Below are 23,787 nucleotides of genomic sequence, written 5' to 3'. Positions count from 1 at the left end.
TATCTCCCAGGGGATTTTCAGGATGTTGCATAGACAGCGTTGGTATTTCTCCAGCGATTTGAGGTGTCTACTGTATATGGTCCACTCAATGCAAATCAGTAGGTGCTGCGTATAACGGGCAGACGATCCACACCGATTTTACACCGCTAACCGGGACGAATTTCTTGGCCCAGATATTTCCTACAGATGTGCAACAAAGCATAAGATTACATAGGAAATACAGCACAGAAACAGGCCATTCGGACCAACCAGTCCATGCCAGCATTATTGCTCCACTCGAGCCTGCTCCTGTCTTTCGTCATCTAAATCTATCAGCATAACCCTCTATTCCCTTCTCCCTCAAATGCTTGTCTAGCCTCCTCTTAAATGCATCTATACTATTCACTTTAACCACTCCCTGTGGCAGCGAGTTCCACCACTCTTTGGGTAAAGAAATTTCTTCTGAATTCCCTATTGGATTTCTTGGTGACTATCTTATATTGATGGCCTCTAGTTATGCTCTTCCCCACAAGTGGAACCATTCTCTCTATATCCACTCTATCAAAACCTTTCCTAGTTTTCAAGACCTTTATTAGATCACCCCTCAGCCTTCTATTTTCAAGAGAAAAGAAACCCAGTCTGTTCATCCTTTCCTGATATGTATTGTGATGTATGTAGCACTCAAATCACTGACTCCACAGAGTCTGGTGTTGTAGTAACTGCTGTGACCTTAGTCCTTTATTCTGCAACTCAAGAGTGCCTCTCAGATGTGGTGGACAGCCTTTTATACTCTGTCATGCAGGTACTTTCAGGTCTCCCACCACAGCGCCCTCTGTGGCGCACCATTGTACTTATACATTTAATGTACCTGGATAATACATAACATCTCACTCCCCCCCCAGTTCCAAAAGCCATTGCCGGTAACCTCGGCCTTGTTCGTCCTGGTTGATTTGTGAGTGTGAGTCCATGACCATCCACTTCCCTCTTCTCCCCCATGTGGAGATTATGCTTGCGATCCGGTGCAAGCATGTGGTACTTGCAGTCCTTACATGGGTGATGAAGTACACGAGCATAACCTCCAACAGAAAGCAGGTATACATAGACAGTACATTTGTATGGTACATATAATATGTGGTACAGATGTTATGTCAAAAAGTTGCCGGTACACTGAACAGTTATTTAATCCCAGCTCCTCTGGGTGAGGTACGGTGGCGGTATACTGCCCCTTTTTGCCCGAGGTAATGGGCTGCGCTGAGACAGGGTATCGCAACTGGTGCGTTGCCTCTGTTCTCAGTAGTCGCCTTCGCGGCTCATCTGCAGCCGCTGAACCATTGCATGAATCACATAAATCGAAAATCGCTTTAGTCCATTAGTCATGTTAGTCATGGATCCATTACCCTTTTACTTATACCTCGTGGTATTAACTCTTTTCGTAATTCATATCCATTATTTTAAACACAGCGACCATTCAACATTAAAATATTAACTCTTATCACATATCCATTATTTTAAACACAGTAACCATTCAGCATTAAAATACCGTCATCCTACATTCACATTGCTCATTTGGCTTACAAAAGTCTCTTTGTGGTGACCGCCAACAGTGTAAGGCCCTTTTAAGACTCCTGGGTGCATTTCCCTTTTAAGATGCCATCTTGTGTTTCCCACGAGGCTTCCACTGGGCGCACCCATTTTAGTTGCTCTGCTTGCCTTTCTCTGTAGAGCTCTGCTGCCACGAGGCTCGCCACCATCTTGAGCTCGCTGGCGAAGAAGGAACAGAAGGAACAAAGAAGAAAGAAAGGAGAGAAACCGCCAAGAACAACTTGATCTTGACTCTGGCAGAAGTGGTTCCCTGGACTCGATCAGTCATAGTCCCTGTGAGAGCGGCCTCCGTAATTGCTACCGCATCCGCCGCTCTGGCTCGCGTTCTCCCGAGTCACATCAGTCACCGCTGTAGCCTCCGCTCCTGTCGCTATCCCCGCAACTGCTGCCTCTCCTGCGGCCACCACAGCCGCCTCTCCTGCAGCCGCCATAGCCGCCACCACCGTAGCCGTGACCGCCGCCCGATTTTTCCTCTGTGTGGGCCCCCCCGGATTTGTCGGCCATCGATGGACCTCTCGCTCATCGCCCGCAGCACATCACTGGCCCGCACCCCAGCGATCGGCCCGCACCTACAAAACTGCTCTTCCAGGGTCTGCTCGTCTGTGTGGGGATTTAGACTGCTGATGAACTGCTTCTTTCTCCTCCAGCTCAGTCGGCGCTGCTCTTTGGGAACCCGGGGGACAGCGGTCTGTGGAGGAATGAAGTCTTCCCAGCTCCCACGGACCTTCCCCATCCACCTCCTGCCTAGTAGCGTCGGCCCATCGCCTGCAATGACCCACAAAGGTAAACCGTGCGTCTTGCCCCCATGAGATACCTGCACATTCGCTCTGCCAAGAACAGGTATCAGTTCCTTGGTGTAGGTACGCAGCTTCGCCGTGACCGGGACCAGCTTGGGTCGTGCAGCTGGGTCGACCCACAGTTTATCAAAAGTTTCCTGACTCATCAACGACTGACCCGATCCAGTGTCCACTTCCATACTCACTGGGACTCCGTTAATCTTGACTTCCATAATCACTGGGGCTGAATCGTCGGTACACGTGTACAGTCCAAACGCCTCATCTTCTTCTGCCTGCTCCTCGCTGGGATCCTCTACCATCTCCTCAGCCACACGGTGAGTCAGGTTTCTTTTACACTTACGCTGAATGTGGCCTTTCGTGTGGCAGGTATTGCAAGTATACTCCGCAAACCTGCACCGGTGAGCCCCATGGCTTCCTCCGCAGCGCCAGCATGGTGCTACTCGATTAGCCCCCCTCGACGGACTCTGAGTTCCAGGACCCCGAGGTCCGTGCTCTCTGCCCTGGGCAGAGCCACGTTCTGCAGTTTTGTCTGTGGCGGGCGCTATCCTGTGGACAGTGCCTGCCGGGTTCGAGACTGTGTGGATCATCTGCTTGGTGCTGCAAGTCAAGGTCATAAATGCCCTGCTGATGGTGATGGCTTACTTCAGGGTGACTGTAGGTTCAGTGGATAGCAGCTTGTGAAGGAGACCTTCATGGCCAATCCCCATAACAAAAACGTCTCGCAACGCCTCGTCCAGGTGTGTGCCAAAGCCACACGGCGCCGCGAGTCTCCTGAGGTCTGCAGCATATTTGGTGACATCCTGGCCCTCAGGTCTGCAGTGATGGTAGAATTTGTGCCTGGCCATGAGGATGCTTTCCTTTGGTTTCAGTTGGTCACGAATGAGTTCGATCAGCTCCTCATATGACTTGTCCCTGGCGCTCGCGGGTGGCAGCAAATCCCTGACGAGACAGTAAACCTCATCGCCACAACTGGAAAGCAATATCGCCTTACACTTCTCTCTCAGTGCGTCCGTGCCCCCCGTCAGGTCGTTTGCCGTAAAGTAGTACTCGAGCCTTTCCGTAAAGGCCTCCCAATCATTGCCCACCGTAAAATCCTTTAACGAGTCCAGAATAGCCATGGTTGAGTGAAGCTCGTACGTGTCCTCATCGCCATTGTGATGTATGTAGCACTCAAATCACTGACTCCACACAGTCTGGTGTTGTAGTAACTGCTATGACCTTAGTCCTTTATTGTGCAACTCCAGAGTGCCTCTCAGGTGTGGTGGGCAACCTTTTATATTCTGTCTTGCAGGTACTTTCAGGTCTCCCACCACAGCGCCCTCTGTGGTGCACCATTGTACTTATACATTTTTTTTTTTAAATTCGTAGCCAATCGTTCCAATTCTTTGTCAAATCACAAACGCCAGAGGTCACCTTGGGCCCATTCAAGGATCACTCTGCGCCAATGCTCTTAGCCAAAAGGCCTAGAGCCACTGCACCGTTCCTGGAAGTACTGCAATACCAGGTTCGTGCCATGGAGGTGGATGGGTCAGGTCCCCCACACACCTCCGTGGAGGTGGATGGGTCAAGCCACCCCACCCACCTCCCAAGGCCGATTTTTTATTTTTATTTATTTTATTTTTTTATTATTTTTTTTTTATAAATTCGTAGCCAATCGTTTCCAATTCTTTGTCAAGTCACAAACGCCAGAGGTCACCCTGCACCAGTCAAGGATCACTCTGCGCCAATGCTCTTAGCCAAAAGGCCTAGAGCCACTGCACCGTTCCTGGAAGTACTGCAATACCAGGTTCGTGCCATGGAGGTGGATGGGTCAGGTCCCCCACACACCTCCGTGGAGGTGGATGGGTCAAGCCATCCCACCCACCTCCTGTTTACAAAAATGTAAGCATATACCTTCCTGACCAGGGAGAAACCACCCGGAGGTCATGGTGGCTGGTCAGGTTAGTTATGCAGATCTTAGCCAAAAGGCCGAGAAGCCACCCACCTCCCAAGGCCGATTTAATGCACCTGAACAATACATAACATGTATACCCTCGCATTTCTGGTATCATCCTTGTAAATCTTCTTTGCACCCACTCCAGTGCCTCTATATCCTTTCTATAATATGGCGACCAGAACTGTACGCAGTACTCCAAGTTTGGTCTAACCAAGGTTCGATGCAGGTTTAGCATAACTTTCTTACTTTTCAATTCTATGCCTTAGACTGAACGCAATCCCACCGCTTCTGGCATGAGCTCTGGCTGTTTTTAGTCTCTCCTTGCCTGTGGAGCAGGGCGCGATAGTATTTCTCATTGCCAAACGTGGCATCGAGTGAGAACTGAATCTTGGACCTGCATGCTCTCCGACGAATACTTTGCTGCCTTTACCACTGGGAGATTCGCAGATGCTGGTATCCCTCTGGTCCCACACGCACCTGACTGCTGATCACCTGTTCACCGAGACAGTGAGTATTGGCAAGGATACGCAACTATTGGAGATATCGCAACCAAAGCTTAACCCCTTCTCCCCTCCAAATCCTCACCTTACATTCCCAGTTACCAGGAGCAGGCGCTGTCTTATTTATGCCTCAGCATAGAAATTATGACCTTCATTGTTGCCCAAACTCAGATCTGCCTGTTCAGCACAGACAAGAAATCGCACCTGGGACATTTCCTCGACTGCTCAGAGGAGCAGTGCAGCACGTGGTGCAGTTGGTCATTAAGCCATCGGGGGAGCCCCAGCTTTTGGGCTTTCCAATCCAATAGATTCTATGAGGAAGGAAGGGATGAACTTGAGTCGGTGATTGTGCTGGCTCTCAGCTTCAAAGCCGTGAGAATGTGAGGAGGGGGAGAGCAGGAGCACAAATTTGGAGTTTAGGAGGAACAAGAGAGAGGATTCTACCCGACATAAACTATATATGATCCAGAACTCGGCTACCCATGTCCTAACTTGCACCAAGTCCCGCTCACCCATCACTCCCTGTGCTCGCTGACCTACATTGGCTCCTCGATTTCAAAATTCTCATCCTTATTTTCAAATCCCTCCATGGCCCTCGCCCCTCCCGATCTCTGTAATCTCCTCCAGCCTCACAACCCCCCGAGATGTCTGCGCTCTTCTAATTCTGCTCTCCTGAGCATCCCTGATTATAATCGCTCAATCTTTGTTGGCCATGGCTGTGCCTTCAGTTTCCTAGGCCCCAAGCTTTGGAATTCCCTCCCTAAACCTCTTTACCTCTCTTTCCTCCTTCAAGACGCTCCTTAAAACCTACCTCTTTCCTGCCCTAATTTCTACTTACACGGCTCGGTGTCAAATTTTTATCGCATAATACTTCTGTGAAGCGCATTGGGACGGTTCACTATGTTAAAGATGCTATATAAATACAAGTTGTTGTTGAGATTTCATCTTCAATGCTGCACTTATAGGGCTCAATTTTCCCCAAGCACGTTTTCTGGCGTATTGCCAGAGTTACGCCTTCTGAGGTTGCCGGTCCCAGTGGTGTGGTGCAGCGAGGCACACCCAGGGCCCCACCATCCCAGGCTGTGGGTCCCAGTGTTGGGGTGCGAGCCACACCCATGGAGGAGGGAAAGGAGAGCTTGACCACGCTCTCCTGAGGTGCAGGATCTAACAGGTGTGGTTCAGATGATGTCATTGAGTGCGGAGAGCATTGACCTTACCCGATCACTCCTGGACGCTATCAGTGGGGTGAGTGATGAGGTAGCGGGAATGTCGGGAGAAGTAACAGCAATGACACGAGAAATGGGAACGATATTCGGGACTATCAGTGAGGGAATAGTGGCCATGAGGGAGGGAATGTCAAAGGTAGTGCAAACCAAGTCACTGACCATGAGGGAGGGAATGTTGCAGGTCGTTGAGACACTGTCAGGTGCATGAGGGACAGCATGTTGGAGTTAGCTGCTGCAATAAGGGAACACGCCCAGACCCCGCACCCGCACCCATTGACAGAATCAACTGTCACTCCCACTCCAATCCCCACACCAGTCTCTGAAGAGCCCAAAGTCGGGCCCTCCAACTTTCTGCCTGGCCCTCTAACTTGCTGCCTGACGCTCCCACCCTCAAGAGGTGCGCGGGACCTGAGATGTTAGAAAAAATAAACTTGGTATCAAGCCCAGTAACACTGCGCCACCGCCTGTGGGCAGGAGTGGTGGAGTATCCAAGACTAACCGCAGCAGGCGGTCTTAGAACAAGGTAGAGGAGAGATGGGTGCAGCCTTTCTTTGCTGCTGTTGTTGTTATGATTGTTACTGTTGTAACTGTTCTAAAATTAAAAGTTTTTTTGTAAGTTTATAAGTGATCTTAAAGTTTTTAAGTGATTTTAAAGAGTGATATTAAAGTAAAGTTTGATGCAAGAATCATTTTATTAAAGTTAAGTTAAGTACATTGTAAACTTTTGAATAAAATATATTTACATTAAAACTGAATTATGTTCCATTAACACAACACAACATTACGGAACAGCTCCAAACAATAAAAAGACCATGTGGAATAATTGTCGCTGAGCCCTCAGGCATCAGTAAAGCATTCACGGATAAGCTGCTGGCGCAAGGCTCGAGCAATCATTACAGGGCCTGCCCTCCTCCGCCATCGTGCTCTGGCCTCAGGCACTTGCATGTCTTCCTTATCTTCATCATCCTCCTCCTCCTGCTCGTCACCTGCATCTTTATCATCATTATCATCAGCCACTCTCACTGCAGGTGGGTCTTCCACTACCAGGTGCTGCTGCCTCATGATGGCTAAGTTATGCAGCGTGCAGCACACAACAGTGAACTGACTGACAATCTCAAGGGAGTACAGCAAGTAGCCTCCGGAATGGTCCAGGCATCGGAAACGCTGTTTCAATATGTCAATGGTCCTCTCAATTATGCTGCGTGTCGCAATGTGCGACATGTTGTATTGACGGTCAGCTTCCGTCCGGGTTATGTGTAGGGGCGTCATGAGCCAGGTGGCGAGGCTGTACCCTTTGTCTCCCAGTAGCCAACTCTGCCTTTCTGGCTGCTGCTTAAACATGGCAGATACAACACTATCGTGTAGGATGAACGCATCATGGGTGCTGCCAGGGTATCTTGCATCGATTGACATGATATGATGCATGTCATCACACACGAGCTGCACATTAATGGAGTGGAAGCTTTTTCTGTTCCTGTACATCTTGGAATCCTTCAAAAGTGCTCGTAAGGCGCTGTGGCTCAATGCAGCCTTGTACCTTTTGGAAGCCAGCACTCCTGGAGAAGCTGTAAGGGGTGGTTTGCAGGGGGTCAGCTTTCCCTTCTGACCTTGTATGAGCGGTCCCGAATCGCTCCCACACTCTTGGTTCTAGACACTGGAATTATGAAGGGATTGTGACAGACTTGGACAGACAATCGGTTTTAAGGTAGGAAGCAGGTATGGCTTTATTGTGTCTAAAAAAAGTAAAAGGCACACCTTTAATAACACACACAGAATATTAATACCAATACACACTGAGGGGTACAACACATTGAATAACATATCAAATTATAGCCTGTGGGGAAAAGAATACAGCTTAAACTCTAAATGGGGTAAAGAGGATGTTAAGTCCTGACTCTAATGTACTGACTTACACGAGACACATGCTGAAGTCAAGGTCACTCAGGACCTGCACCTTTAATTCCAGCTCTCCCAGTGTTGCACTTGCCTGAGACCTCCCTTTATATACCTCAGTGGGGCAGGTATGGAGTGTCTCCTGCAAGTGCACCCCTGGTGGTAAGGTATGCTTATTGTTACAGGTCATATCCAGTTACAGTCATGTATAGCATGGTAAGATACAGTTATATACAGTAATGTGAGATACATGACACTATCTGTGACAGGGACTGTGGTTCTCGTATTGGACTGTTCAGTCACCTAAGAACTCATTTTTAGAGTGGAAGCAAATACATGACAGAGGAGAATGCAGATACATTAACACAAGTTATCCCAGCCTCTCCCCCTCCCAATTCCCCTAACTAACTAAGTAAAAGCTCTGGGGTTTCAGGGGCCATGCTCACCAATCCCCTTTTGACAGTTCCAACTCTGGTGTTCGCCTTAGTTGTCCACGTTCTGTAGTCTGTATCCCTTGGTAGCGTAGGACCAGCTTGTAGAGTGGAAAATCTTCGGTTTTTCTTTGGTTTTGTCGGGTTGGTTCTGGTTGACTGGTTGGTCATGATGGCCTGCAACTTTCCGATAGTAATTTTGACAGCCTGTTTGCTGTTGTGGTGCTGTCCTTCTGGGTTTTAGAGATTCCTTTCGCCGATGTTTCGGGGTCCCACTTTTCGAGGCTGGTGTAAAACTTATGCAACGAGATTGCTAACTTAATAGTGTCTTGAGAAGCACACCTAACTGCCAGAACAGGCCTTCAATTATACTAAAACAGGCTTCCTTATTTTTGCGTCAAATCAGTTCTTGGGCTTTGTTTAAACTTTTCTGTCCATTGATTTTCAAATGTCTCCTTTGTCAGTGTATTTGGTGGGCTAGTCAGCAGTAACTCGATTAGGGTGTGATAATGTGCTATCACTGGTTTTGCATTGTTTTAGGATTGTCCAGTTTTCTGACCATCTAGTTGGGCCCATGATTTCCATTGTGCTTGATTGGGTAATTTGATTATCTCTTAGGGGGTGAATTGGTGTTGCATAGTTCCCCCAGACAGTCTGAGATTCTTAATACACGAATTTGCTTCACAGAGGTTAGTCCCACCTCCTGCATTCGGTAACTCTTTTTCGCAGCCAAAATGTTGTAGAATCTTAAAATTGATATGCTCCTTGCCATAGATGTTTAGGGGATCTCAGACTTCTGTAATTTAGGTCCATTTTGAATTCTCTTTTCAAAAAGTCCAAACATTGGGAGGGGGTGCGGGTGGTCTCCATGAATGCACCCCCTTTTATCCCCTGCAGGCTTCGTTTCCCCCTTTAAAACTCATTTGTGTTCCAAAGTTTTTCCTTCCATTTGAAAAGTCCAGAAAGGGATTCTTCTCCTCTGCAGGAGAAAGGTACCAGGAATCTTTGCGAAATATTGGTAAATTCTACATTCCCCCTGTGATACCATATCACTTATGGTATCATCTTCCAGGTGAGCAAAGTTCCTGACTCCCGAGAGATAACCTTCCCCGTAAATTAACTAAACTAATACCCAAAATATGCATTATACTTATGCAACATCACCATAGATACACACTTTTCCCTTTACAGGTACAAACTTTTTACATTTACACCCTCCCAGCTTGGAGGGGGGTTCAATCACTACAATTGCATTTGAGCACAGTTACATTTAATTTCAATTACATTATGTTCACCAGCATGTAGGCAACGTACAACCACATTACAGAAGGAAGAACATAGATTAAGATTAAACAACATCAATTTGTCTCCTGAGGTTTGTCCATCACCCGGTAATGTCTGGATCGTGCCCTTGAGAACTGCTCTCAGGCTGGCTGACACATAAGACCAACTCAAAACAATCACCGAAACATTACTGCAACATTAGCCTTAATTCTAAACTAAACTTAAAATGTAAGATGGTGCAGTCAGCTGCCTTAAACTAAAAATTAGAACTATGTACAATCGCCACCCGTCTCCAGGTGGCTTAGTTAATCCCTGTCAGGCCCAAGTCCTGTGTGGCCTGATAGCCGCCTGGATGCTAGGGTTTCCCCGCAGCCGGTGAGCTGGATCCCTTGTCTCTGGGACAGCTCATTGCTACTGCTCCTGTGAGACCCTCACCGCTGGAGGCAGCTGGCTGGGGGTCCTACTCTGAGCGGCCTCTGTACTTCTGACCTTTGGCCTTCCCTGTCAGGCTGCCCTTCTCCTAGGGTAGAATCGCTGAGGCTCTGATGCCGGTGACCATGGTATCTTTGGCTGTGGTGTATGGAGGGTCCTTCTCAGGGCTTGGGTTACTGGGGGTACGTCCGAATCCCAAACGATGGGTGGGATAGCCCCTCCAGTAGTGCAATAGGCACGGTTTCTGAGCCTGCCACATTCCCTGTGGGTCCTCCACCGTCGGGGGTGGCCAACGGAGGGTCCCTGTCCTGAGGACGGTTCACCCCTCCCGGCTGCCCTCTGTGCTTGGCTGATCCTGGGTTGTACAGCTTGCACTGGTTGATGTGGAACCACTTAGTATGGCGGGGCAGCTTTATGGCATAGACCATTGGGCTTGCCTTGTCCACAATGCTGTATGGCCCCATATATAATGCTTCAAAAACCCCAACCTGAGCATAGTTCCTCACCATGACCTGGTCCCCTATCTCCCATTCGTGGTGTTTGCTGGGTTCTAGCAGCAATCGGTTACTCTGATGCTGTCTGCCCATGTTACTAGCAGCCTGCCAGTGAATCTGCCTGAGGTGTTCAAACAGGTTCCTGACAAACTGGTCCCGGTTCACCTCTCTGAGCTGACCTTCTGTGAGCACCGGGGCTAGGACATGAGTGGGGGTCCGCATTATCATGCCAGTCATGAGCTTGTATGGGGAATATCCCGTGCTCTTTGACTGGTTGGCTCGGATTCCCATTAGGAGCAACAGTAAGACCTCCACCCACTTTTGGGGTGAGTCTCCCATCTCCTTCCGCAGCCTTTCTTTAATAGTGCGGTTTAAATGCTCCACAATACCCGATGACTGTGGGTTGTGGGCAAAGTGTCATTTCCCCTCAATGCCGAGCACCTTAAGGGTTGCTTGCATTACCTGCCCGGTAAAATGGCTCCCCTGGTCCGACTCCACATACTGTGGGAGTCCCCACCGGGAGAACACTTCCCTCACTAGAATCTTAGCTGTCCCTAGTGCGGTGGCTGTTCGGCAGGGGAAGGCTTCAACCCATTTTGAGAACACGTCCACCAGGACTAGGCAGTATTTGTAGCCTCCCTGGACAGTGGGTAGGGGCCCGATGTAGTCAATTTGGATTGACTGCCATGGTCCCTCTACCCTCCTGACGTGTCCTAGGGACACCATCCTTTTCTGGGGGTCAGGGTTGTTCGCAGCACACACCAGGCAGTTCGCACAGAACTCGCGGACGTCCTCCCTGAGTCCCGGCCACCATTCTGCCTGTTCCACCCATTGCCAGGTGGTCTCAGGCCCGGGGTGTCCCGCTCCTGGACCCTCATGGGCCAGTTTTAGGAATTCCCTCTGGTGCTGCTGTGGCACGACCCATTGTCCCTCTTTAAACAGCATGCCTTCCTTAACGGTAATGGCTGCTGTGCCGCACGGACCTTCTACTCTCTCTCCTCTAGCTAGCGCATTCAGGACAGCTTTCAGGACTGGGTCCTGTGCCTGAACTGTTTTTAAGTCCGGGTCTAAAGCTATCCCTGTACTCTCTGCTGTCCTGTTCTTATTCTTGACCGCTGCTATGCGGCCGGTGTCATAGGGGTCCCAGAACTTTCCCATGCGGGCACCTTCTTTGGCCAGTTTGTCAGCCTGTTGGTTTCCCTCTGCAAGGGGTTCGGTTTTTGAATGGGCCTTCACCTTATGTATGTAGACCTTTCCCTCTTCCCCCACCGCTGTCATGATTTTCTCCAGCAGGGGCTTGATTGCCAGGGGTCTCCCGTCAGCGGACGTGTATCCGTGACGGGACCAAATAGCCAGGTACTCCGTACATGAATTGCAGGTGAACATACTGTCCGAGCAAATCATGTACGGGGTTGGGAATTCCTCGGGATGGCTCACCACGTACATTACGGCGGACAGTTCAGCATGCTGTGCGCTCATGGTGATGGGGAGCTTGATTGCCAGGGCAATACCTGCCCTTGGGTCATAGACTCCGCACCCAGTGAGTCGCTCGCCAGCAGATACTGTGCTGGACCCGTCCACGTAGATGTCCTGGCCTGTGGGGTGTAACCCAGCCCAAAGGCCAATGTTCACCTCCCATACCCCTTCTATGGAGCACCTGTGGGCTTTCACTGGGTAGATTAGGTTGGCTGCGAGCCTTGGCTCGCGGGGGCCTTCTACTCTGAGGTCCATCTGGGAGAGGAGCAGGGTCCAGTGAGCAATGCGGGCACTGCTCACCGTTCCGTCCTTAATCCTCCCATCTAGGAACATCTGAGTAGATGTGTGGTGGGTTAGGGGTGTTAGAGGAGACCCTCCCGTGAAGATCAAGGATCTTTTCACTGCCCAATGTGTGGCTAAGAGGTGTCTCTCTCAGTTGGAGTACCCCTTCTCCACATCTGTGAGGATCCTGGAGGAGCTCTTGAAGCAGCACTGAGCTTAAACTGTCCCCGCTGGCTGCCACCTCCAGGAAAAACTCCTTTCCTACATCTGTCGCTCCTCAGGTTGGCGCGGTCTGCAAGTCCTTCTTGAGCTGATTAAATGCTGCCTCGCAACCCTTATCCCAGTCCCACTCTACACTCTTGTGTAGGAGTCTGAGCAGAGGGGCTGCGGTGGCTGCATAATCCTCAATTAAGTCTCTGCAGGACCCGGTGAGTCCGAGAAAGGATCTTTCCCCTGTTACTGTGTTGGGGGCTGGTAACTCCTGAACTGCCTCCCTTCTAGCGTTATCTATGGCCCTTTCCCCAGCGCGCACAGTCTGCCCCAGGAATTTGACTTCCTTCTGGCCGATCTGTGCCTTCTTGACGTTTACTTTAAACCCTTCTTCTTTTAGCAGCTCCAGCAGCTCGGCCAGCAGTGGGCCATGCTCCTCCCCCTGATCGGTAAACAGGAGCAGGTCATCCACATACTGCACCAACTGCTGGGGTCTGCTAAAGCCCTTTAAACAGTTCGCCATGCATTGGTGAAAAATGCTGGAGCTGTTGTGGAAGCCCTGGGGAAGACAGTTCCACGTGTATTGTTGGCCCTTGAAGGTAAAGGTGAACTTGTACTGGTCCTCCCATTTTAAAGGAATAGACCAGAACCCATTTGAAATGTCCAGCAATGTGAAAGTGGTCGCGGATGCTGGAATACTCTCCGTGAGATCCGCTACGGCTGCTACAGTGGGTGCACAGGCAGGGATATTTTTATTTAGTACTCGATAGTCCACGGTGGTCCTCCATGAGTTGTCCGGTTTCTTGACTGGCCACAGTGGAAAGTTCACATGGATAGCTATCGGTCTTAACACCCCTTGCTCTACCAGTGATCCTAGCGCCGTTGTCAGGTCTGCCTCTGCCTCCCTGGGGAAGTTATATTGCTTTTGTGGTCGGGTCATGGGGTCCCCTTTTATACTAACTTCCACCCCCGTTGCCCGACCACAGTCATGTTTGTGGGTGGCGAATGCTGCAAGGTGTGCCCGTACATATGCCTGGTACTCCACTGGGGTGTTACTGACCAGTAATTCCAAGTCATAACCCTCCTTTGGCTTCACGGTATACAATGTTCCCTTGGCCCCTTTTTCTGGAATCACTGCCACCTCACCTTCCCTGTCTGTCCCTATGGCTCCCCATAGACAGTGGTTCCTGAGATCCACTAGGATCTGGTGGCCAATGATAAAATCAGCCCCCAGGATCCCTTTTCCCTTCTGCTCCCATTTCATCGAGCCACCATCCTGCCTGTTCCACCCATTGCCAGGTGGTCTCAGGCCCGGGGTGTCCCGCTCCTCATGGGCCAGTTTTAGGAATTCCCTCTGGTGCTGCTGTGGCACGACCCATTGTCCCTCTTTAAACAGCATGCCTTCCTTAACGGTAATGGCTGCTGTGCCGTACGGACCTTCTACTCTCTCTCCTCTAGCGAGCGCATTCAGGACAGCTTTCAGGACTGGGTCCTGTGCCTGAACTGTTTTTAAGTCCGGGGCCAAAGCTATCCCTGTACTCTCTGCTGCCCTGTTCTTATTCTTGACCGCTGCTATGCGGCCGGTGTCATACGGGTCCCAGAACTTGCCTGTTGGTTTCCCTCTGCACGGGGTTCGGTTTTTGAATGGGCCTTCACCTTATGTATGTAGACCTTTCCTTCTTCCCCCACCGCTGTCATGATTTTCTCCAGCAGGGGCTTGATTGCCAGGGGTCTCCCGTCAGCGGACGTGTATCCGCGACGGGACCAGATAGCCAGGTACTCCGTACATGAATTGCAGGTGAACATACTGTCCGAGCAAATCGTGTACGGGGTAGGGAATTCCTCGGGGTGGGTCACCACGTACATTACGGCGGACAGTTCAGCGTGCTGGGCGCTCATGGTGCTGGGGAGCTTGATTGCCAGGGCAATACCTGCCCTTGGGTCATAGACTCCGCACCCAGTGAGTCGCTCGCCAGCTACTGTGCTGGACCCGTCCACGTAGATGTCCCGGCCTGTAGGGTGTAACCCCGCCCGAAGGCCAATGTTCACCTCCCATACCGCTTCTATGGAGCACCTGTGGGCTTTCCCTGGATAGATTAGGTTGGCTGCGAGCCTTGGCTCATGGGGGCCTTCTACTCTGAGGTTCATCTGGGAGAGGAGCAGGGTCCAGCGAGCAATGCAGGCACTGCTCACCGTCCCGCCCTTAATCCTCCCATCTAGGAGCATCTGAGTAGATGTGTGGTGGGTTAGGAGTGTTGGAGGAGACCCTCCTGTGAAAATCAAGGATCTTTTCATTGCCCAATGTGTGGCTAGGAGGTGTCTCTCACAGTTGGAGTACCCCTTCTCCACATCTGTGAGGATCCTGGAGGAGTAAACCACCGGCTTCAGGTGGCTGTGCCGCTCTTGAAGCAGCACTGAGCTCAAACTGTCCCCGCTGGCTGCCACCTCCAGGAAAAACTCCTTTCCTACATCTATTGCTCCTAAGGCTGGCGCGGTTTGCAAGTCCTTCTTGAGCTGGTTAAATGCTGCCTCGCAACCCTCATCCCAGTACCACTCTACACCCTTGTGTAGGAGCCTGAGCAGAGGGGCTGCGGTGGCTGCATAATCCTCAATGAAGTCTCTGCAGTACCCGGTGAGCCCTAGAAAGGATCTTACCCCTGTCACTGTGTTGGGGGCTGGTAACTCCTGTACTGCCTCCCTTCTAGCCTTGTCTATGGCCCTTTCCCCAGCGTGCACAGTCAGCCCCAGGAATTTGACTTCCTTCTGGCCGATCTGTGCCTTCTTGGGGTTTACTTTAAACCCTTCTTCTTTTAGCAGCTCCAGCAGCTCAGCCAGCAGTGGGCTATGCTCCTCCCCCTGATCGGTGAACAGGAGCAGGTCATCCACATACTGTACAGGCTGCTGGGGTCTGCTAAAGCCCTTTAAACAGTTCGCCATGCATTGGTGAAAAATGCTGGGACTATTGTGGAAGTCTTGGGGAAGACAGTTCCACGTGTATTGTTGGCCCTTAAAGGTAAAGGCGAACTTGTACTGGTCCTCCCGTTTTAAAGGAATGGACCAGAACCCATTTGAAATGTCCAGCACGGTGAAAGTGGTCGCGGATGCTGGAATACTCCCTATGAGGTCCACTACGGCTGCTACAGTGGGTGCACAGGCAGGGATATTCTTATTTAGTACTCGATAGTCCACGGTGGCCCTCCATGAGTTGTCCGGTTTCTTAACCGACCACAGTGGAGAGTTCACATGGGTAGCTATTGGTCTTAACACCCCTTGCTCTACCAGTGATCCCAGCGCCGTTGTCAGGTCTGCCTCTGCCTCCCTGGGGAAGTTATATTGCTTTTGTGGTCGGGTCATGGGGTCCCCTACTATACTAACCTCCACCGCCGTTACCCTACCACAGTCATGTTTGTGGGTGGCGAATGCTGCAAGGTGTGCCCGTACATATGCCTGGTACTCCACTGGGGTGTTACTGACCAGTAATTCCAAATCATAACCCTCCTTTGGCTTCACGGTACACAATGTTCCCTTGGCCCCTTTTTCTGGGATCACCGCCACCTCCCCTTCCCTGTCAGTCACTATGGTTCCCCATAGATAGTGGTTCCTGAGATCCACTAGGATCTGGTGGCTAATGGTGAAATCAGCCCCCAGGATCCCTTTTCGCTTCTGCTCCCATTTCATCAGGACACACTTCCATTTGGTTTTGAGTGTCCCTAACTGAATGGTGAGCGGGATGGAAAACGAACCAGTTTGCTCATTGCCTGTGAACCCCAATAGACTGTACGGGACCCTGTTCGATAGAGGTGAGGTAGCTGGGTTATCTGCATATACAAGGGTGCTGGAAGCACCAGTATCTAGCAGGTAGGTCCCTTTCACTTTCTCCACCTCCATCGTAACGCACGGTCTCTTCCAGGCATCGTACTCTAGGGAACACAGGTACACAGGCTGCGCTGGCTCTAGTCATGCATCTGGGTGGGTTGGAGCAGAGGTTTTTACCGTACCGGCTACTGCACCAGTTGCAATAGCTACTGCTCCCTGTCCGTTTATGAGTGTCTGTAGGGCGGCTACGAGTGTCTCATATGAGTCAGGTGTTCCTGCCCCGGCCTTACGGGCTAGGGCTGAAGTGGCCTTTCCCTTAGTCTCTTTCCATGGGTTCCTACAGTCCTTCCTCCAGTGCCCACTTTTCCCACACCCAAAACATTCGCCTCCTTTGTGGGGAGGGTTCACACCTTCCTGATGCCACTCTCTCTTGCCTTGGCTGGGTTTAATCTCATGGACCCTCCCTTTAGAGGAGGACTCCTCTGTCCCTCTACCGTTCCGGTAAGCCAGTGTCAACTGTCTGACCACTGTCTCCTCGGTGGTTCTTGGATCTCCTGGATCGAACCAGACCTCGGCTTTTGCCTTTACTCCAGGTAGGCTGTTTGCCACCAGGCTGCGGAGCCAGTGAGCCAGCTCATTAGGGTTCAGGTGAGCCCGGTCAAGAACCCCACTACAGGCCTTTTCGTAGACCGGCCACAACCTGTCGCCGAAAGTCTGTGGCGTCTCCCCATAGAGCTGCACTGTTTTCTCCACTCGGGAGAAAGGACTCCCGTCATTCATACCCATGGCCTCTAGAACCTCCTCCTTAACCGTAGCGTACGTGTTTCGCCCCTTTCTGCTGTCTGCAGAGAGGGAATGGCACAGCTTGGTGTCCAGCGAGAAGAGCAACAGCTTAGCCTGCTCCGAATCATCGCACCCGTTAATATCCCCTGTGTGTTCCACTTCTAGGAAGTGTACCGAGGGATCCTCCGTTGGGGTTTTTGGGTATCGTGGGGGACTACGAATTTGCTTTCTAGGGGTCCTGCTGCCCCATTGGCATCAGGCAGGCCAAATTTCTGCTGCTGGACCGGGTGCATTGGCCCTGGTTCCGGCCCTTCTTGTATTGGCTCGTCCTCTTCCTCTTGCTGCCAAGCCGAGTTAAAACTCGGGGCTGCCGGTGTTGGTAGTTCGCAATCCTTGCCTGCCCCGCACTCTGGCTGACACCCCTGCTGCCCCGGGCCATTCCTGGGAGCTGCAGGCGGTGACAGAGGGGTTTCTCCTTGCCTAACCAGGTGTTCCTGGGCTAAACCCCGGTTTATCAGGCACACCATGCCTTTAGCCCGGGATAGAGCAAGGTTCAAGCTCTGGATCTGCTGCTGGCAGGGGCCGTGGTCCCCTGCCTCAAATTCCCTGGTACTGGCTACCTTATAGGCTACCTGAATGTCTCTCACCCTCTCCCCATACTCTTTAACTTGCTTGGCGAGGCGGGAATTCTCTTCCCGCAATACCAGTTCGCTATTCTTGGCTTCAATAATCTGACACTGTAAAAGGTCCAGTTGGGTTTTGTACCTTTCTTTAGTGAGCTCTCTACTTTCCTTTAACTATCCCACCTCTGTCCACAGCCTTTCCCCGACTGTGGCCCTTGCGCTGGACCTCTCTTCTGCCTGTCTCAATACTCCCTTTAATTTTTCATTCTCCTCATCTAGAAGCCGGATCTGTTGGTGAAGGCAAATTAGCCAAACGGCCTTCTCTATCGACTTTTTATGGTCCTTGCTCTCGGTCCATTGAGCTGCAGCATCTTCTGGACGCTCAGCATACAATAGATCGAGTACCCACTCCTTAGCCACATTTACCCTCTTAAACACATACGAGGAAATCCCCTCTTCCATTTTGCTTCGTTTCCTGAAACCAATCTCTCTCTTATCACGTCTCTTGTAGCAGTGTCCCATCTGGGTCGCCATTATGTAAGGGGTGGTTTGCAGGGGGTCAGCTTTCCCTTCTGACCTTATATGAGCGGTTCCGAATCGCTCCCACACGCTTGGTTCTAGACACTGGAATTATGAAGGGACTGTGACAGACTTGGACAGTCAATCGGTTTCAAGGTAGGAAGCAGGTATGGCTTTATTGTGTTTAAAAAGGAAGTAAAAGGCACATCTTCAATAACACACACACAGACCAATACACACTGAAGGGTACAACCCATTGAATAAAATTGTCAAATTACAGCCGGTGGGGAAAAGAATGCAGCTTAAACTCTAAATGGGGTAAAGAGGAGAATGCAGATACATTTACACAAGTTATCCCAGCCTCCCACCCCTCCCCCCCTCCCAATTCCCCTAACTAACTAAGTTATAGCTCTGAGGGTTCAGGGGCTATGCTCACCAATCCCTTTAGACAGTTGCCAGTGAATCACGGTTTCGGGGTTCGCTGCACTTGGCTTTCTAGGCGAGCCGCACCCTGGACACAGGAGAGGACTTCGGACTGCGTAGTCTTCGGTTGGGGTGCATCCGTTGATGCGCTAATTTGCGTTTTGGATGTTTGGGGTAAGTACCCACTTTCTTTGGTTAGGAATAGTTTTAGTTAGTCCCTTTTGGTAATTTCTCACCCATTGGTCGTTCAGAAGTAGATTGTAGAGTGGAAATAAAGGTCGATTCTTTGGTTTTTGCTAAGTTGGTTTTGGTTGGTCGTTTCGCTGGTTGTGGTGACCCGGGTTGTCAATTTGGTTGCTGAAAACCTTCCGTTTCGTGGGCCTCGTGCCCGGTCGGTCCTTGACGATTTCTTGTAGTTTCCTTCACTACTCCATTTCTTCACTCCCCAGCTCCGGCTGCTTGTGTCTGTGTCTGTGTTCCACTCTCTGTGTTCTGCTAGTTTTGAGTTCTGCTAGTCTTTTCTTGTAAAACTGGGGGATAGATATATCCCAAAAAAGGCTCCGTTATCTCCCATCAAATCTCTTGGGCTCTGTTTAAACTGTCTGTCCATTGATTTTCAAATGTCTCCTTTGTCAGCAGTAACTTGATTAGGGTGTGAGAATGTGATATCACTGGTTTTGCATTGTTTTAGGATTGTCCAGTTTTTCTGACCATGATTTCCATTGTGCTTGATTGGGTAATTCGATTATCTCTTCGGGGGTGAATAGTTCCCCCAGACAGTCTGAGATCCTTAATACATGAATTTGGCCCCACCTCCTGTATTTGGTAACTCCTTTTCGCAGCCAAAATGTTGTAGAATCTTAACATTGATATGCTCCTTCCCATAGATGTTTAGGGGATCTCAAGCTTCTGTAATTTAGGTCCATTTTGAATTCCCTTTCCTATGAGTCCAAACACTGGGGGGGGGTCTCCATCAATGCATCCCCTTTTATCCCCCGTAGGCTTCGTCTGCCCCTTTAAACTCATTTTAAAAGCCCAGAAAGGGATTCTTCTCCTCTATAGGGGAAAGGTACCTGGAATCTTTGCGAGATATTGGTAAATTCTACAAGGCCAACATGCCATTTGCCTTCTTCACCACCTGCTGTACCTGCATGCCAACTTTCAATGACTGATCTACCATGACACCCAGGTCTCGTTGCACCTCCCCTTTTCCTAATCTGTCACCATTCAGATAATATTCTGCCTTTCTGTTTTTGCCACCAAAGTGGATAATCTCACATTTATCTACATTATACTGCACCTGCCATGCATTTGCCCACTCACCTAACTTGTCCAAGTCATCCTGCAGCCTCTTAGCCTCCTCTTCACAGCTCACACCGCCACCCAGCTTAGTGTCATCTGTAAACTTGGAGATATTACCTTCAATTCCTTCGTCTAAATCATTGATGTATATTGTAAATAGCTGGGGTCTCAGCACTGAGCCCTGCGGCACCCCACTAGTCACTGCCTGCCTTTCTGAAAAGGACCCATTTATCCCGACTCTCTGCTTCCTGTCTGCCAACCAGTTCTCTATTCATGTCAATATATTACCCCCAATACCATGTGCTTTAATTTTGCACACCAATCTCTTGTGTGGGACCTTGTCAAAAGCCTTTTGAAAGTCCAAATACACCACATCCACTGGTTCTCCCTTGTCCACTACTAGTTACATCCTCAAAACATTCTAGAACATTTGCCAAGCATGATTTCCCTTTCATTAATCCATGCTGACTTGGACCGATCCTGTCACTGCTTCCCAAATGCGCTGCTATTCCATCTTTAATAATTGATTCCAACATTTTCCCCACTACCGATGTCAGGCTAACCGGTCTATAATTCCCCGTTTTCTCTCTCCCTCCTTTTTTAAAATGTGGTGTTACATTAGCTACCCTACAGTCCATAGGAACTGATCCAGAGTCGATAGACTGTTGGAAAATGATCACCAATGCATACACTATTTCTAGGGCCACTTCCTTAAGTACTCTGTGATGCAGACTATCAGGCCCTGGGGATTTATCAGCCTTCAATCACATCAATTTCCCAAACATAATTTCCTGACTAATAAGGATTTCCTTCAGTTCCTCCTTCTCGCTAGACCCTCGGTTCCCTAATATTTCCGGAACGTTATTTGTGTCTTCCTTTGTGAAGACAGAACCAAAGTATTTATTCAGTTGGTCTGTCATTTCTTTGTTCCCCATTATAAATTCACCTGATTCTGACTGCAAGGGACCTACGTTTGTCTTCACTAATCTTTTTCTCTTCACATATCTATAGAAGCTTTTGCAGTCAGTTTTTATGTTCCCAGCAAGCTTCCTCTCATACTCTATTTCCCCCCTCCTAATTAAACCATTTGTCCTCTTCTGCTGAATTCTAAATTTCTCCCAGTCCTCAGGTTTGCTGCTTTTTCTGGCCAATTTATATGCTTCTTCCTTGGATTTAACACCATCCCTAATTTCCCTTGTTAGCCACGGTTGAGCCACCTTCCACGTTTTATTTTTACTCCAGTCAGAGATGTATAATTGTTGAAGTTTAAATGTGATCTTTAAATGTCTGCCATTGCCTATCCACCGTCAACCCTTTAAGTATCATTCGCCAGTCTGTTCTAGCCAATTCACGTCTCATACTATCGAAGTTACATAGAAACATAGAAACATAGAAAATAGGTGCAGGAGCAGGCCATTCAGCCCTTCTAGCCTGCACCGCCATTCAATGAGTTCATGGCTGAACATGAAACTTCAGTACCCCCTTCCTGCTTTCTCGCCATAACCCTTGATCCCCCGAGTAGTAAGGACTTCATCTAACTCCCTTTTGAATATATTTAGTGAATTGGCCTCAACTACTTTCTGTGGTAGAGAATTCCACAGGTTCACCACTCTCTGGGTGAAGAAGTTTCTCCTCATCTCGGTCCTAAATGGCTTACCCCTTATCCTCAGACTGTGACCCCTGGTTCTGGACTTCCCCAACATTGGGAACATTCTTTCTGCATCTAACCTGTCTAAACCCGTCAGAATTTTAAACGTTTCTATGAGGTCCCCTCTCATTCTTCTGAACTCCAGTGAATACAAGCCCAGTTGATCCAATCTTTCTTGATAGGTCAGTCCCGCCATCCCGGGAATCAGTCTGGTGAACCTTCGCTGCACTCCCTCAATAGCAAGAATGTCCTTCCTCAAGTTAGGAGACCAAAACTGTACACAATACTCCAGGTGTGGCCTCACCAAGGCCCTGTACAACTGTAGCAACACCTCCCTGCCCCTGTATTCAAATCCCCTCGCTATGAAGGCCAACATGCCATTTGCTTTCTTAACCGCCTGCTGTACCTGCATGCCAACCTTCAATGACTGATGTACCATGACACCCAGGTCTCGTTGCACCTTCCCTTTTCCTAATCTGTCACCATTCAGATAATAGTCTGTCTCTCTGTTTTTACCACCAAAGTGGATAACCTCACATTTATCCACATTATACTTCATCTGCCATGCATTTGCCCACTCACCTAACCTATCCAAGTCACTCTACAGCCTAATAGCATCCTCCTCGCAGCTCACACTGCCACCCAACCTTTTGTTAAGTTCAGGACCCTTGTCTCTGAATTAACTGTGTCACTCTCCATCTTAATTAAGAATTCTACCATATTATGGTCACTCTTCCCCAAGGGGCCTCGCACAACAAGATTGCTAATTAGTCTTTTCTCATTATACATCACCCAGTCTAGGATGGTAGCCCTCTAGTTGGTTCCTCGACATATTGGTCTAGAAAACCATCCCTAAAACACTCCAGGAAATCCTCCTCCACCGTATTGCTACTAGTTTGGATAGCCCAATCTATATGTAGACTAAAGTCGCCCATGATAACTGCTGTACCTTTATTGCACGCATCCCTAATTTACACTTCTATGTTGACAGGTAAAAAAAAGTTGAACTTTATTATTGATTTTGACAGTGTTCTTGACTCCCTCCAAAATCTTCGATTTAAAAGCAATGGCGTCTTTCAGCGCAGATTTGTGAATGTGCGCTTGGTTTTCTTAACATGAGGGAACGCCCCCATGATGTTAAAAAAAAACTGGCCTAGAAAAAGCTTTTGCAGTAGAATTGTCCCAACCTTTTATCGTGGGCATACCATAGAGACTTGGGTGGGTGGGGGTTGGTCGGAATGGGGGGGGGGGGGGGGTGGGGGTGGGGGCACAGTGATTTGTGAATGTTTCAGACCATAGACCTCGGTATTCTGAGTTAGGATGTACCCACCAATGAGACCAAAGCCACAGCTGGAGTACTGCATGTAGTTCTGGTCACCACATTACAGGAAAGATGTGATTGCGCTAGAGAGGGTACAAAGGAGATTTACCAGGATGTTGCCTGGACTGGAGAACATTAATTATGAGGAAAGATTGGATAGGCTGGGTTTATTTTCTTTGGAACAGAGGAGGCTGAGGGGAAACTTGACTGAGGTGTATAAAATGACGAGGGGCCGGGATAGAGTGGATAGGAAGGACCCTTAGCAGAGGGGGCATAAATTTAAAGTAATTGGTAGGTTTAGAGGGGTTTTGAGGGGAAATTTCTTCACCCAGAGGGTGGTGGAGATCTGGAACTTACAGCCTCAAAGGGCAGTAGAGGCAGAAACCCTCATTGCATTTAAAAAGTACTTGGATGTGCATCTTGAAGTGCCATAACCTACAGGGCTACGGACCTTGTTATGTCTGTAATGCACTTATGAATGACTCCACGAGGCAATGTGTTGTACTCAAATTGTAGTGACCGTGGTCCTTTATTCATAAAGGAGTGAGGCACAAGCATGGTGGGCAGCCTTTTATACTGGGCCCTGCACACCTATGCAGGTGACCCTCAGGTCTCCCACTGCAGTGCCCTCTGGTGGACAGCCTCTGCCACAGGGGCAGGAAACCCTGGTCTCCACCAGTTGCATCCTCTAGTGGTGCCAGCATAGTATATACACAGTGTAAACCTTATTGATAGTACATCAGGTAACAAGTCTCCATCTTATGCAACGATACAGTGACTACACAGAGAGTATATCTATAGTCTGCATAT

General features: G+C 49.4%; 1 protein-coding gene and 1 pseudogene across 1 annotated transcript in view; one reads left to right on the top strand and one right to left on the bottom strand.

Annotated features, from left to right (window-relative positions):
• Positions 1-4,127: 4,127 nt before the first annotated feature.
• On the bottom strand, positions 4,128-4,358 carry LOC139260620 (U2 spliceosomal RNA; annotated as a pseudogene).
• A 14,455-nt stretch (positions 4,359-18,813) lies between these two features.
• abcc2 (ATP-binding cassette, sub-family C (CFTR/MRP), member 2) overlaps positions 18,814-23,787 on the top strand; it is a 278,866-nt gene continuing 273,892 nt past the window's right edge. The window contains exon 1 of the mRNA XM_070876416.1: positions 18,814-18,880. Coding sequence (XP_070732517.1) covers positions 18,872-18,880 — 9 coding nt within the window. The 5' untranslated portion in view covers positions 18,814-18,871. The remainder of the gene's footprint in view (positions 18,881-23,787) is intronic.

This window comes from Pristiophorus japonicus, chromosome 3, assembly GCF_044704955.1.
Source record: "Pristiophorus japonicus isolate sPriJap1 chromosome 3, sPriJap1.hap1, whole genome shotgun sequence".
Taxonomy (NCBI): domain Eukaryota; kingdom Metazoa; phylum Chordata; class Chondrichthyes; family Pristiophoridae; genus Pristiophorus; species Pristiophorus japonicus.
Note: the sequence above shows the minus strand (reverse complement) of the source record. Positions and strands in the feature narration are given on the sequence as shown.